We start from the raw sequence: 16,203 nt of genomic DNA on the forward strand, positions 1-16,203 counted from the left end.
GGCCATCCTGGGAGATTAATTTTATTTTGACAGTCATTAAAAAATTTTTTTTGATTCTTTTTAGTTATACATGACAGAACAAGGTATTTGGACGTATCATACGTACATGGAGTATGACTTCTCATTTTTGTAGTTATATATGATGTGGAGTTACACTGGTCATGTGTTCATATATGAACATAGAATACATCTTATTCATTCTGTTGTCTTTCCCATTCCTTCTCCCTCCCCCCGACTCTGTCCAATCTGGTGGGAACCCCCCCCCACCCCCCCGCAATGTGAGTCAGCATCCGCCTTTGGTTTGAGAGACCACCTGGCCTTTGGTTTTTTGGGATTAGCTTATTTCGCTTAGCATGATAGTCTCTAGTTCCAAGCATTTACCAGTAAATGCCATAATTTCATTGTTCTTTAAAGCTGAGTAATATTTCACTGTGTTTGTATACCACATTTTCTTTATTCATTCATCTCTTGAAGATCACCTATGTTGGTTTCATAGCTTAACTATTATGAATTGAGCTATTATAAACATTGATGTGGCCGAGTCACTGAAGTATGCTGATTTTAAGTCCTTTAGGTATAAATACTGAGGAGTGGGATAACTGGGTCAAATGGTGGTTTCATTTCAAGTTTTCTGAGGAAATCCATACTGCTTTCCATTATGGTTGCACCAATTTGCAGTCCCACCAGCAATGTATAAGTGCATCTTCTTCCCCCACATCCTTACCAACATTTATTGTTACCTGTTTTCTTGATAATTGCCATTCTGACTGAAGTAAGATGAAATCTCAGTGTAGTTTTAATTTGCATTTCTCTAATTGCTAGAGATGTTGAACATTTTTTCATATATTTATTGACTAGTCATATTTCTTCTTCTTTGAAGTTACATACAGTCTTGCTAAATTGCCCAGGCTGGCCTCAACTTAGGATACTCCTGCCTTAATCCCACACCCAGCTTGTTTACAAGTTTTAAAGGGCAGATTTATATTTTTCTGTACTAGGGTTATCAGGAAATGTTATATGTAAAAGAGAATTTCCTTGTTCCAAATGATAACTTACCTTTGTAGTAGAATTTTTCAGATCCAAAATGTGGAACATTTTAAAAATTAATCACTTGATTAATGATTAAAATAATCAATTTAATGAATACTGGTGTGGCTTATGAACAGAAGCAAGGTTCAAAAAGAGTCTCAAATGGGCATGGTTCTAAGGCAGGAGAATCCCAAGTTGACAGCCAATCTCAGCAACTTAGTGAGACCCTGTCTCAAAAAATAAACATTGACTTGGGAATGTAGCTCAATGATAGAGTGCCCCTGAATTCAGTTCCCATACCAAAAAATAGAAATAAAAGAGAGAATAATCTCTAAAGTATCCTTGTATTCTGATGCTTTTATTAGCACTGTGTTTTACCAACTTAAAATGTTCTCAAACTTGCTTATTAGCATTATACTTCTTCCTCTTGAAGAACTGTACCTATTGCACAAACAACTCAATGTTTGCAAAGAAGAAAGTATGTTAATCTTTGTTATCTCAAAAATAATATTTATCCCCACCCTTTCTGCTAGGTGCCAAAAACAGAAAGAAAGAAAAGAAGAAAAAAAGAAACCGATTTGGTAAGTTATAACCTGTTTTTCATAATACAAAACAACAAATTTTCAGGATAATAGCTTGAAACACATAATAGAGTATTTCTTTTTATATATTTAAGGAATAGGTTTACCAGGCATCTAGAAGTAATAATATATGTCTTTAGAAAAATTTTGAATGACTAATGTGCCATGCTTTCAGTGACTGGATTTGTTTTCAATGGTAGCTTACTAAAAGGCAGAAAACGGAAAATGTTTACTTATTTTAAAGGTAAAATTATGATCTCTTTTCCAACTAGATCTAGTTTGGCCTTTTTAAAAAAATATATTTTTATTAGTTGTTGGTGGACCTTTATTTTATTTATTTATATGCGGTGCTGAGAATCGAACCCAGTACATCATACATGCTAGGCAAGGCGCTCTACCACTGAGCCACAACCACAGCCCCTAGTTTGGCTTTTATTGAACACCTCATGTAAATGGAATCTCATATGGTTTTTGTATGTGGCTTCTTAGCATAATGGTAACTCAACAGTTAAAATGTTCAGAAAATTCGAACTGTTTCCAGGTGACTATACCATTTCAGAATCACACCTGCAAAATTCTGAAAGTTCCAGTCACTTCACATCTTCACCAACCCTTGTTATTGTCTATCCTTGGTGATGAAGTAGTATCTTACTATCCTTTTAATTTACATTTCTCTCATGAGTAATGGTGTTAAAACATGGTTCCATATATCTCTTGGAGGTGTGTACTTCTTTGCTGAAATGTTTGGTCAATATATTGTCTACTTTTTAATTGGGTTGTCTTAATATTTGCATATAACCTTTCTTTATATATTCTGGATGGATGTTCTTTATCAGATATATAACTTGCAAATATTTTTTCTGAGTATAGCTCATCATTATTTTTCTTTAATTTTAATTAATAACTCATATCAATTGTACAGATTAATGGGTTTCCCTGTGACATTTCCATACATGCAAATATTGTGATGTGTTTGAATTCACCTTTCCCAGTACCCTTTGTTGCCCTCTTCTTTCTTTGCACTTCAAGTCCCTCTTCTATTTTTAGGTCATCTCTTTTTCTCTCTTCAGTTTCCACACAAGAGAAAAGGTGTGATACTTGTCTTTCCTTGTCTGTTTTATTTTGCTTAACATGATTATCTCCATGATATCTTCATCCATTTTTCTATGTACATTTCATTCTTCCTTGTGGCTAAATAATACTCTATTGTGTACATATGCTAAAACATGTGGAAATGTTTCCCATAGGTTGTCTTCTAGTGGTTCAAAGTTTCAAGTCTTACATTAAGGTCTTTATCCACTTTGAGCTGATTTTTATACAGGGTGAAAGGTAGCAGTCTAATTTCAACCTTCTACATGGGTATGTCTTGTTGTCCCATCACTGTTTGTTGAAGAGGCTGTCTTTCCTCCTGTGTGTTTTTAATGTCTTTGTCAAAAATCATTTGGCTATAGATTCGTGATTTTGAGTTCTCTATTCTGTTCCACTGTTCTTTGTGTTTGTTTTTATGCCAATACCATACTTTTTTTTTACCATGGCTTTGTAGTATATTTGGAAATTTTATTTATTTCCCTTGCCTAATTGCTCAAATGCTTTCATTTGATCATAGACTTTTTAGTAAATGAATGGATAAAGAAAATGTGGTGTATATATTCACAATGGAATATTACTCAGCAATAAAAGAGAATAAAATCATGGCATTTGCAGGTAAATGGATGGAGTTGGAGAATATGATGCTAAGTGAAGTTAGCCAATCCCTAAAAACCAAATGCCAAATGTTTCCTCTGATACATGGAGGCTGATTCATAGTGGAGTTGGGAGGGGGAGTATGGGGAAGATTAGACAAACTCTAGATAGGGCAAAGGGAGGGAGAAGAAGGGAAAGGGCAAGGGGGTAAAAAAGATGATGGAATGAGTTGGACATCATTGCCCTAAGTACATGTGTGAAGACACAAATGGTGTGAATATATACAACCGGAAAAAAAAATTTTTCTCCCCTGATTTCAATGACCTATTATTCTTCAAATGTGTATTGTTGAATATCCATGTGTTTATATAGTTTCTCCCTCTGTTGATTTATATGTTTTAATATGATCTGAAAAGATGCAGGAAATTATTTGTTTCCATGTATTAGTCTTGCTTTATTGCCTGAAAGTATGATCAGTTTTGGAAAAAGTTTTATGAGCTGATAAAAAGAATGTGTATTCTGCAACTGTTGAAATATTCTGTATCTATTGAGTTTATTTGATCTCTAGTGTAATTTAATTCTTATTTTGATTGTTTTGTGTGTATGATTATCTATTTATTGGTGAGAATTAGGAATTAAGTCACCTACTTTTGTATTGAGGTCTATCTTTTCCTTTACGTTATGTCTAGTAATGTTTGTGTTGTAAGATTAAGTGCTCCAACTTCTAGTCCATGTATTTTTACAATTGTTATACTTTCTATATAGATTGTTCCCTTTATCAATATATAGTGACTAGCTTTGTCTTTTCTGCCTGATTTTGGCTTGAAGTTTGCTTGTTGGAGATGAGTATAACTATTTCTGCTTAATTTCAGATTCTGTTTCCTTACAAAATCATTTTCCAACCTTTTACTTTCAGTCTGAATGTCTTTGCTGATGATGTCAGTTTTTTGCAGGCAGCAAATTGTTGGGTCTTGTTTTTTAATCTGCATCTTTCAGTTGGAGAATTAATACTATTTACATTCAGGATATTATTGAAAAGTATATGCTAGATCCTATCATTTTGTTGTTTTCTTCTGGTTATTTGGAATAATATATGTTGATTACCTTCTCCTTTGTTGTGGAGATTTGATGGTTGACTGAATTAACCATGTTTGATTTATTCCTAATTCTCACTTGCTTATCTGTTCTTCTAATGAGATTTATACTTTCTTAAGCTCTCATGACTGTACTTATCTTGCTGGGTATAAGAGTCTTTCAAGTATCCTCTGTACTAGTTTGGTGGTCATGCATTCCTTTAGTTTATGCTTTTCTTGTAAGGTTATTATGATTTCTTTGATTTTTGAAGGATAACTTTGGAGGATCTAGTTACATAGGTTGAAGTTATTTTCTTTTTGAAATACATCATTCCATGCTCTACGACCCTTAGAGTTTCTGAGAAATCTGTTATTATAATGGGTTTGTCTTTGTGACTCAGTACTTTTTTGTGAAGCTTTAAATATTCTTTTCTTGTTCTGTACTTTGGGTAGTTCAACTGTAAGAAACCCTGGAGATTTCTTTTTTGGTCATGCCTATTTGGAGTTTTCCTGTATTTGAATGGTATCTTCAATAATAATACTTAAATAATAGTATTCTGCTATTATTTCACTGACTGGCTTTTTTATACCTTTAACCTGTAGCTCAAATTCCTTATCTATTTCTATTATGTGTGTGTTTCATCCTTTAATGATTCCCCATAGATCTGTATGTTCTGTTCTTATAACTGTCTTAATTCCACTTTAAAATCTTCATTCCGCTTTAAAATCTTAGGAAGAATCAATTACTGAGTGGAGCCATATTGCCTCAATTTTTTTCATATTTCTTTTGTTTCCCTAGTGTGATTTATGCAGCTTTTGGGTTAGAAATATCTTCCACTTTTTTGTGAGGTTCTTTTTAGGAAGCAGCTTTTTTTTTTTTTAATGACTTTCCCTGGGAAATAATTTGTTGTATAACACTGAATTTAATTCCAAATGGACTTCTTAGTTTCGTTCCCCTGTGGCTTTTTTGGCTGTGATTTTTTTTTTTACAAAAATATATTTCAGATTTTATTTGAAAAAAAAAATGCTATTTCAGACCCTGAATGACCCACTCTTTCTGAGATCTCATAAGAATGGGGATCCTATGGAAGATATGTTGTAGATAGCAGAGAATATGAAGTACACTCTCTGTGATTACTACTTTATTCTTGTCAGCAGCGTGCAGCCTTAAAGAGTATATGAGTGAGGTGTGCTGAGGTACCTCACAGGTGTAGTATCCACAACAATCATCCTATTTCTCTCTGTTGTTGCTCTGGGAGTGAATGACCAGGAGTGAGACTTTAGAGCTACTCCCCAGCTATGCCTGCTCATGACTAGGTGATTGGCTGGGGCCTTTTATGTCCTCCAGTATTTACATTGAGGTGCCAACTAAGGTTTGAGTGGGACTAGAATACAATTTCTCTCACTTGGGCTTGGGGGTACAACTTAGCAGCAAAGCACCAATACCATGCTTGAAGCATTGGGCTCAATCCCCAGCAATACTCAGAAAGAAACAAGCAGCAGTGACAACCACAACACCAATGTAAATAGAAAAGGAAGGGACAAAAATAATATGGGATAAACTGAAGAGTTAAGAAAAAGTTAAAAGTTTTTGCAAATTACCATTAAATAAAAATAAAAAGGGAGAAAAGATGAAGAAGAAAAAGATCCAATTAAAGAATTTTTAAATGGAGAAAGGAAGAAAATATTTAAAGGGGGAGAACGGGGAGGATAGGAATGGGAAAGACAGTGGAATGAATTGGATATAACTATCCCATGTTCATATATGAATACACCGTCACTGTTAACTCCACATCATGTACAACCACAGAATGAGAAATTATATTCCATGTATGTATGATATGTCAAAATACATTTTACTGTCATGTGTAACTAAAAATACCAAAAAAAACAGGGTAAGAAAAAGAAGAAAATTCAAACCAAATAGGTATAATCAAAAGAGTCTTAATAAAAAATAATAATTTTCTGTAACCAAAGTGGTTAATTATAAGAGTGGATGTTCATAGCTGGGGCTAAACAGATCTTTCTGTGATCTTATATGTTATGTGTCTCTTGGAGACAGCATTGGCTTTGGTTTATTCATCTTTTTTTTTTTTCTCTTGTGTTGCTTGCCAGGCAACCAGCAGAAGGGTTTTGTAATTGGAGCCAATAGTAATACTTATCACCTGCCCTGCTGGCCATTATGGGCTAGGGCAGAACCCAGAGCTTTTCCTGGCAGAGATTTATTACAATATTATTTGCTTTCTGCATTCATAGGACAGAGCTGATATGGTAGCTTCAGTGCATCAATGTCTCCAGCACTTTTTTAAAAAAAAAGTCAGGGCAGGGAAATGCTGTGAGACTATAACTAGGGCTACAGTGACAGTTACCACATACACTCAACAACTCTGGTATTCCAATACCTAGCAGCCATTGTGGAATCACATGGTGGCTAATTCCCCCAACTCCCATAGTTGACTTTCTAAGTTGCTGGTCCTAAAGGGAAAGTAACTTTGGTACTCTTAGATGTTAGAGTGGTTTCCTGCCACACAGGATTCTCAGCAGTTTAGTTAGAGAGACTATCACCTGGAGCCAAAGTAGCTCTCAAATCAGATGTTCACGGGTTCAGTCTATAAGTATTTGCTTTGGGTTCCCAGGGTCAAATAAATGCAGGGACCTTTGACATCCAGAGCAGCAAGCTCAGACAAGACCCTCTCAGAATGACTCCCTGCTACAGCACCACAAGTATATGCTGGGAGGTAGGCGGAATGGGCCAGAATGGTAGGTGGATCCTCAGGTCCACTGTCTTTTCTCAGACTGTCCTTCTGCACTGTGCTGAGTCCTATGCTACCTATGTTCTCTGAGTCTCTCCTCCTTTCTTTCACCTCTACCCTCATTCTCTACTGTACTGCCACATATTTAGCACTGAGCACTCTGTCTTACCCTCTCTTCACTATTCAAAGTCTCTGTCTTCTCCATTGAACTTCAGTATTTTCCCACATTTACACACCTTGGTGGTTAGCTGCTCTCCGTTTGTTTTGATTTATATCTTAAGAAGAAGGCAATGAGTGCTGGTTGCCTTTAATCTGCTATCTTGAGTCCCCCCACCCACTTTTTTTTCCTTAAAGTTTTAATTTTTTTTCCCTTAAGTTTTAATTTTCTTTGGCAGGAGGTATTAGGTATTGAACTCATTGAGTTGCTTAGCGCCTCATTTATGCTGAGGCTGGCTTTGAATTTTTGATCCTCCTGCCTCAGCCTCTCAAGCTTCTGGGATTATAGGCATGCACCACTATGCCTTGCAAGTTTTAAATCAATGAAACCCAGAGCATTAGATCTTACAGAATATTAGAGTTCATTTGTATATTTTTTTATTTTATATTTTAAGTAGCCCTTAATAACCATTTGTCAAGTTTTAATATAGAATCATTGTCTGAAGAGATTATTAAAATATTCTCACATTGTCCAGTTTCATATGTGTTTTCTTCCTATATTTCAAGGTAAACTGCATGCTGCAAAAGTTTGAGGCAGAAGTGGATATAAGAATCTAGGTATCTTTCATTGAACCAGAAATCAAAGAGATCAACAAAAATATACAACAATACTTTTGTCACTTTTTGCTTTAAAGATATAATTATCTTTAATTAAAATATTATTTATGTTAATGTGCAATGTTTGTTAAATGTAATTGAAGTAATACATTTCACTTTTTAGTTTTAATTTCTAGGATATTTATTAAAATATTTTGGGATTATAAAAGCAGATAAATTTGTGAACTACTGCTTTTGATTTAACATTCTGACTCACATAAGTCACATAAGACAGCTGTTATGTTTGTTCATTGCTGTTTTTCCTTCCCTGTGGTACTGGGGATTCAATTCCAGGAGCACACTCTACCACTGAGCTACATCCCCAATCCTTTTTTAAAAAATTATTTCCATTTTGAAAGAGTCTTACTACGTTGCCCTGTCCGGCTTTGAACTTTCCATTCTCCTGCCTTAGCCTCCCAAGAGGCTGGGGTTACAGGCATTTGTCACTGTTCATGAATATTTTTCATATATGTTGGTCATGTTTATCTAGGCTGGTAGCATTTAGAAAACAAGGGCCATATGTTTTGTTTCTAAAGTATCATAATTCTCCCCCTGGAATAAGTGTCCAGTGAAAGGTTAGTAAGGGATTGATGTATTTCCCATTTACCTACAATGTTAGGGCAGCATTTAATGTGTTGGCTTTCATATAAATAGCTTAATTTTTCATTCAGGTGGAAGAGCACAATGGTCACATTTTTAAGGCCACCCAATATAGCATCCCTACATACTGTGAATACTGTTCTTCTTTAATTTGGATAATGGACCGAGCCTCTGTTTGCAAATGTAAGTATGAAAGATCTTTGAGGAATGCTACCCTAGCCCCTAATTATCCTTTTAATCAGTTTTAGTAGTCTTTGTTATACTTTCACAACCTGAAATTACATTAAAATATTTATGTGTTTTCTTATTTGTCAGTCTCTTACACTTAGGGTCAAGAATCTTATTTATCAGTTCCATAACAGTTCAAACACATAGTTACAGTAAATATTTATCGGGTAGATGGACCTATAGATGAATGAATGAATTCTTAGTTTATAGCCAAAAAGGTACATTTTATACTACACTCCCCTTCAACAGAATATGTGAATTCTATAATGTGAATAGAGACTTTTCATATGTCAGTTGGGTTCTGACTAATAGTGGATCTTTTGCTTCTACTCCTCTTATTTTAGATATATACTTTGGTGCTATCGGTAATTCTGTGAGGCTTTGCTTTTGCTAGATGGCCTGAGATAAATAAAGGGAATATTAGAAAAGAGTCCAGTATGACAGAATAAAAGTTATGTTTGCCAGAGCAAAATCACCACTATTCCTGGATTAGCTCACTGGTTGTATAGTTTATCACCAGTCTTCTTTTTTTTTAAATTGAATGCTTCATGAATTTGCACATTTTCCTCGCACTGGGGCCATGTAATAATCTCATTCCAATTTTAGTATATGTGTTACTGAAGCAAGTGCTTTTTTCATTTTATTATGACTAATCTAAGAAATTATGAGAATGAAAATAGGAGTAGTTTGAAATGTGACTGTTAGTCCAGTTATTGAAGGTTCGGAGTAATTTCTACTATGACATAAAGCTGAAAGTTTGCTTTTTTATAACTAAGGTGGGCTTGGTTTGAGTTTTTCATGGAATTTTAACTTTCTATGTGATTATCCTGGTGATTTCACCAGTGCAGTGAATGTCCCCTCACCTTCCCCCTATCTTGATCTTGGCTTTGAAAACCCTAAAAGTTACACTTTGAAAGCTTAAAAGGGGGGATATTAAGGTGTTGGTATGCTGGAACTGGAGCTGGTGTTTTATTATCTTCCCATTTACAACTAATATACTTTATATTCTGGTTTTCATTTCCTTACGGATTTTTGACAGTAATGCCATCCTTACCATAATAATAATTCTTAATATGTAATTCTGGTGTTTTAGCAAGTTGTAAAGCACTTGGCGTAACATGAACACTAATTTATGAATCAAACCACAAAGTTAGATAAATATCCTGTTGGAATTTGGGAGAGTTAAGTACAGGAGCAGGACAGGCAATCTTGAAAGAATGAAAAAGCTGTCTCATTGATGGTGGTGAGAAATGTTAGGCATGTTTTCCAACTGCATTTAAAATTCTTTAACACAGAACAGAGTTTATATATGCTCTTATAACAGCCTCAGATCTAAATAATAAACCTTATTGTCAAAGTAAAATTATAAACTTGATAAGTTTATTAACAGACTTATGAAAATGCTACATTCTTAACCTTTTTTTCAGTATGCAAGTATGCTTGCCATAAGAAGTGCTGTCTGAAAACCACAGCCAAGTGTTCTAAAAAGGTAAGAATTTATCACCTGTCCATAATAAACAACAGATCTGTAGGTCTTTTGTGACTCATGGAAAAAAATCAAGGCCTCTTTGATGTTTATTATTTAGAGTTCCTAAACTTCTGACCACACATACAATAAGAAATTAAATTTATGTCATGATCCAACATATACACAGGGAGATGAGTATATATAACTGAATTTATTTTTCTGAAATTTTATTACCTTTACTACATATGTGCTAACAAATTGATTTCACAAACCACAATTTTAAAAACACTGCTTTTAGAGATTTACCTCTTTAAACCCTCAATCTTTCTAGGAAGGTGAAAAGCTGCAATTAAAAATGAATGAATTTAGGGTCTCGGAACTTAGCCCAGTGCTGGAGCACTTGCCTAGCATGCATGAGACTCTAGGTTCAGTCCCCAGTACTGTAAGAAAAAAAATTTAACCATGAAGAGCAGAATGCACCAGCATAGTTAGAAGGCTAAAAGATACTGACCAATTTACTCTTTGATACTTTATGCTTCCAGGAAGCAACTTTTTTTTTTTTAAATTCTAGATGTATATTGATGTATAATATCACTTCCTTATTTATTAATTACATACTGACAATTGTTGAAATACTATGTAAATATGAACAATATAAATGTACATGCATTTTGTTTATAGCCTATGTATAGAATTTGCATATGTTCCAAATCAGTAGACAAATAATGGCAAAGTATAGAGTCAAATTTTATTTAGGACTTAAAATATAGTGAAGGGGAGATATTTTGCTTCAAGCTAATATAGATTAGCTTGTGGCAGACCAATACTAAAAGTCTGTTGGCAAGAGTCAAAACAGCTATCCAGGTAAAATAGACTTGAAGAGATTAGAGATCCTAGAAAGAACAGAATGCAGAGTAGTAAACCTGTATTTTGTGATACTTTTATCATATGGAAATATTTCACTTTTTGTTGTAGACCATGAAGCCAGTATTTTGGATAGTGGGCCACATTTAAGAATCAGAGAAGCCAGCAGAGACTTTAGCAATCATAGGACCAAAGAGACAAATTTTTGGAGTTTAACTCTGCCAAGACTTGAGGGATCATGATTCATTCACATAGAGAAGTAAGCCTGAAACACAGATTTTTTTTTCCCTCTCAAGGCATTTTTTTGATTCCTTTATCTGTGCATGGCAAACAGCTAAGAAACTAATCAAAAAAGGATATTGGCATTTTCCACCAGTTATGCACTGCTAAAGAAAGGGAAATTCGAATTGTAGTATCCACCATCAAAGGGAAAGGAGCCTAGTCTATACCTCAGACTCTCACTGAGACCTCTGAAAAACTATTTCCTGTGAGTGGGAGTGAACTACTGACAGACCCGCCTTAACAACAACAACAAAAACAAACAAAAAACCCCCAGCAAACTAGCTTTGAAGCAGTTGTTGCTTGGATTATGTATTCTTATTTCATTGACCCACCAGAGAGAAGAGGGTAAAACCATTTAAGAGATTACCTCATCCAGAGTCTTCTGTAATATCAGACATAAAGAAATGGTACTAATTAGTAAACAAATAGGCAATAACTAGGATTCAGATAACTAGTTACTAGATGTATACTTTAAAATTTTTAATATATATGCTCAAATAATAGATAAAAGCATGGAGAAATTTTTAAAAAATAGTTGAGTATATGTTTTGAAGGAATCAATAGGGAACTGTAGAAATAAAAGATGAGTTTAACAGCCATAGCAGAAAAGAAGATTGGTGAGCTAAAAGATAGACCAGTGTAACTATCTAGGCATAGAGAGTAAAAAGAATGTAAAAATAAAAATATAAATATATGAAACATAGGGAAGGGATGGAAGATGCTTTTTTAAAAAATCTTTTTTATAGTTGTAGATGGACAGCATGCCTTTATTTATTTTTTTTTATGTGGTGCTGAGGATCAAACCCAGTGCCTCAAACATGCTAGGCAAGTGCTCTACCATGAGCTACAGCCCAAGCCCGAAGGTTCTTAATTATATGTAATTGGGAGTCAGCAAGAAAGGAGAAAGAACAGGGCAGAAGCAACATTTTAAGAGAGAATGGTCAACACATCAAGTCACAAGTACTTTTAACCTGGACAAATACAAAGAAAACCACACCTAGGTGTACTACAAACCAAAGATATTTTTTTTCCCTTTTGTTTTTGAAATGAAGTCTTGCTGCATTGCTTAAGGCTGACATTGAACTCCAGCCCTGCCTCAGCCTTCCAGGTTGCTGAGATTATAGAAATGTACCACCACACCTGGCAAAATTTCTTAAAAGCAATTAGAGGGGAAAGAATAAATACTACCTAGAGGAGCAAAGAAAATCCTGCTCCAGTTAGTTGACTTCTAAACAGAAATGTTGGAAACCAAAAGATGGTGGCTTGACATCTTTTAAGAAAAGAAAGTCAACTGCTGGGCATGATGGCGCATGCCTATAATTTCAGCGGCTTGGGAGGCTGAGACAAGAGGATTGAGAGTTCAAATCCAGCCTCAGCAACTTAGTGAGGCACTAAGCAACTCAGCAAGACCATGTCTAAATAAACTATTAAAAAAGGACTGGGGGCACTGGGGTTGTGGCTTAGTGGTAGAGCATTTGCCTCAGATGTGTGAGGCACTGGGTTCGATTTTCAGCACTGTATATAAATAAATGAAAAAAAAATCCAAGGTCCATAAGTCATCTAGGAAGAGGTAAAAATACTAAAAATATTAGACTTAAATATGTATGGATATGTTTTGTTGAAATCTCCAAATTAATGACTAAAAATGTATATATAACTGAAAAATTAATAAAGACAATAAAGTAGAAGAACGAAATACTTGATTAAAGTAAATGAAGGCAAGAAATGAGAGAAAATAGATAAAATAGGGTGGACAAAAATAGATATAGTAAGTCCAAATATATTGGTGCCTTATATTAAATATGCTAAATACTCCAAACAAAAAGCTAAGTTAAAACCAACTGAGAAATCTTTTATGAAAGAGATGTACTTATTAAGTATAAAGATAGAAAGTTTAAAAGCAAAAGAATGGAACTATATACAGCATGCAAAGACTAATCAATAGAAAGGTAGTATAGCTCTACTAATATTAAATTGTACTTTTTAAGGCAAAAAGTATTACTTCATGTGCTTTATGATGATGATGTTAGGGTCAGCCCATTGGGGAGATATAAAATTCTAATCCTCTAATATAGTTTCAATACCTAGTAGAAAAAAATAAGGATGAAAATAATATGAAAAACTTGATGTAATTGGCATATATTGAACCAGCTTCCTATGTTAATAAATCACCATTGTGAGATGTTCCAAAGCTAAAAGAAACATAAATGTCCAGTTCTGAATTTCTAATTGAATAAATAAATTGTGGTATTTCTGTATAATGGAATACTTCATAGCAATGAGATTAAACAGTTGGTACTCATAAATATAGGTTAAATGAGAGAATCCACAGACAAATACTGTTATTGTGTTTAAATAAAGTTCAAAAATAGATAGACCTCATGGTGTACATATACAATTTGATTTCTATAATGTTCAAAGGCAAGCAAAACTAATTTATACTGATAGAAAAAGAGTTTTATTTGTGAAGGATAAAGGTCATAGTAACTGAGAAGGATTTAGAGACTTTTAGAGTATTGGTAATACTCCATTTCTTGTTTTGGATTCTGTTTTAAGCGTGCATTTACTTTCTGAAAATCTGTTAAGCTAGTTAGATCCTGTCTCAAAACAAAATATAAGAAAAAAAGGGCTGTGGGTATAGCTCAGTGTTAGAATGCCCCTGGGTTTAATCCCCAGTACCCCAAACACAAACAAAATCCCATTATTGGTTTCAAATTGAAAAATTTTTAGTTTGATAGTCTCAAAATTTTTATTTATTTATTTTGCTTTCACAAGCCTTAACATTTCTAATGCCATAAGGAGAGCCATAACATTTAAATAAATAGATTATATGTGTTTGTCAGAGTAATAGTAAAAATTTTGGCTTATGTTTATTTTAATCATTATAGCAAGCATTATTATATTTTAAAAAATAATTTATTGAGTATTTACCATGTACCAGATACCGTACTGTGTTCACCTTAATCTTCTACACCTTTGAGGTAGAAAGGTGGTATTACTGTTGGAAATGTGAAATAACCTAGCCAAGTTCATATAGAGATGATGCAAAAATATAAACCTGCATCCTTTAAACACTTGAAGTGTACTTTTTCTTTTGCCTAAAACCTACCAGTACTTTTCAGAGATGGTGCCTGATATTAACTTAAGATAACTTAATATGCTTCAATAAATATTAAATTAATTCTCAAATGCTGAAACACAGAGTACGAAGATGCAAAATAATACAAAACTGAGTGTTGTCTTCTACTAATTTCCTTACCTGTCAGAATAAGACCCAGATTCCATAACTTAGTATTCAAAACCCCTTATAATCTCATTTTTAGTTGAGTCATATTTTTCTTTGCTCAGCTTTGTATTTCTGTTTCCTGAGCCTAAAAGGTTCTTTTTTTGCCTTCTTATGTACTACATGCTTTCCAACAATTATTTTAAGTAGAAAGTCTTTGAGACCTTTAGTTGTTACCCAGCCCAGTCTTTTTCCTGATCTGTCTCTCTTCTGTGTTTCCATAATAACCTAATAAATCTGTTTATTGTTTTACATTTCTCCACAAGCTAATACTATGGTCTTAGCATCAGTCTTAGGGAAAGGACTGTCCCTTGATTTTGCTTCCCTGCTATCTAGCACATAAAAATGAATGAATGTACCTATGGAAAGAGAAATTAGGATCAATTTAAATAAGGTGTTGAATGTCAGTCTCAGAAATGTTTGTTGTTTATTTTGGTATATACTAATTAGCCACTGAAAGTTTCTGAGGTTAAATAAAGTGGATTATGTATAGTATATAATATTTAAACAAGAAAAAAATGAGTGTGGGAAAATTGGTCTTGAAGCTGTTGGAATACAACAAGTGGGTAGTGATAGAAGTTGAATTAGGATAATGACAGTAAGTGCAGAAAAGAAAAATTAGCATGTACTGAGTAACCAAAAGAACTTGGCAACTGTTTGGGTACAGGTTGAAGGAGAAAGTGGGGTGTACAGATTTCAGTTAGAGGAGGAGAATGGTAGAAGAAAAGAAAAGATTTATAAGAAGGGTTTCAGTCTCAGGAATAATGCCTGGCATTTTTCTTTTCTGTGAATTGCTTCAGATAATGGTTAGAATAAGCAGTTTTGTTGCAGTCACATAAGCTATAGTTAATAAGTTATGGTAGTGTACACACTATTAAAGTCAATAAAGGTGCTATAATACTATTCAGAGATCAGTCTGTGTGAGTCTTTGTCTTTGGGTATGAAATCAGTTCTTTGAAATATTAAAGCAGTATTATGCTCTGGAAATTACAACTCTAATTCCTATAAAATCTGGATTTTTTCCATGGTACCTGGTAAATGTTCAAGCTTTTTGTGTACAAAATCCAACCTCCTTCACCAACACACAAACCTTACCTTTGTATGAAGATTTTTTGATAGGAAGGGAAGAAGCAGCCCTTCACTGCCCTCTGTCTTCCACTCTCTTTTGGGGAATCCTAGTGTGAGGATTGAAACTAATATTTATTTAACCATAATGCCCCCCCTCACAACTATTATAACAGTCTTCATAAAACTTTAGGATAATAAAAAGTAGTTCCTCTTAAAGAATGAAGATGTTTGAATATATTTGAAATCAAAAAATTATCTTCCATTTAGTATGATCCAGAACTGTCATCTCGACAATTTGGGGTTGAACTGTCCCGTTTGACCAGTGAAGACCGAACTGTTCCTTTAGTGGTGGAAAAGCTCATAAACTACATTGAAATGCATGGACTTTATACAGAAGGTATTTACCGAAAATCTGGTTCAACTAATAAAATCAAGGAGCTTCGACAAGGTCTGGATACAGGTAAGATGATGCTCTCCA

General features: G+C 34.1%; 1 protein-coding gene across 1 annotated transcript in view; it reads left to right on the top strand.

Moving 5' to 3' along the window:
• Positions 1 to 16,203, top strand: part of LOC124080573 (unconventional myosin-IXa-like) — a gene marked incomplete at its 5' end in the record, with an annotated part of 209,726 nt that overhangs the window by 153,124 nt on the left and 40,399 nt on the right. The window contains 4 exons of the mRNA XM_058573300.1: positions 1,563 to 1,610; positions 8,604 to 8,715; positions 10,188 to 10,249; positions 15,993 to 16,185. Coding sequence (XP_058429283.1) covers positions 1,563 to 1,610; positions 8,604 to 8,715; positions 10,188 to 10,249; positions 15,993 to 16,185 — 415 coding nt within the window. The remainder of the gene's footprint in view (positions 1 to 1,562; positions 1,611 to 8,603; positions 8,716 to 10,187; positions 10,250 to 15,992; positions 16,186 to 16,203) is intronic.

The sequence above is a fragment of the Marmota monax genome, unplaced genomic scaffold, assembly GCF_021218885.2.
Source record: "Marmota monax isolate L192 unplaced genomic scaffold, Marmota_monax_Labrador192_F-V1.1 WCK01_AAM20220418_F8-fsc00078, whole genome shotgun sequence".
In the NCBI taxonomy this organism is placed as follows: Eukaryota; Metazoa; Chordata; class Mammalia; order Rodentia; family Sciuridae; genus Marmota; species Marmota monax.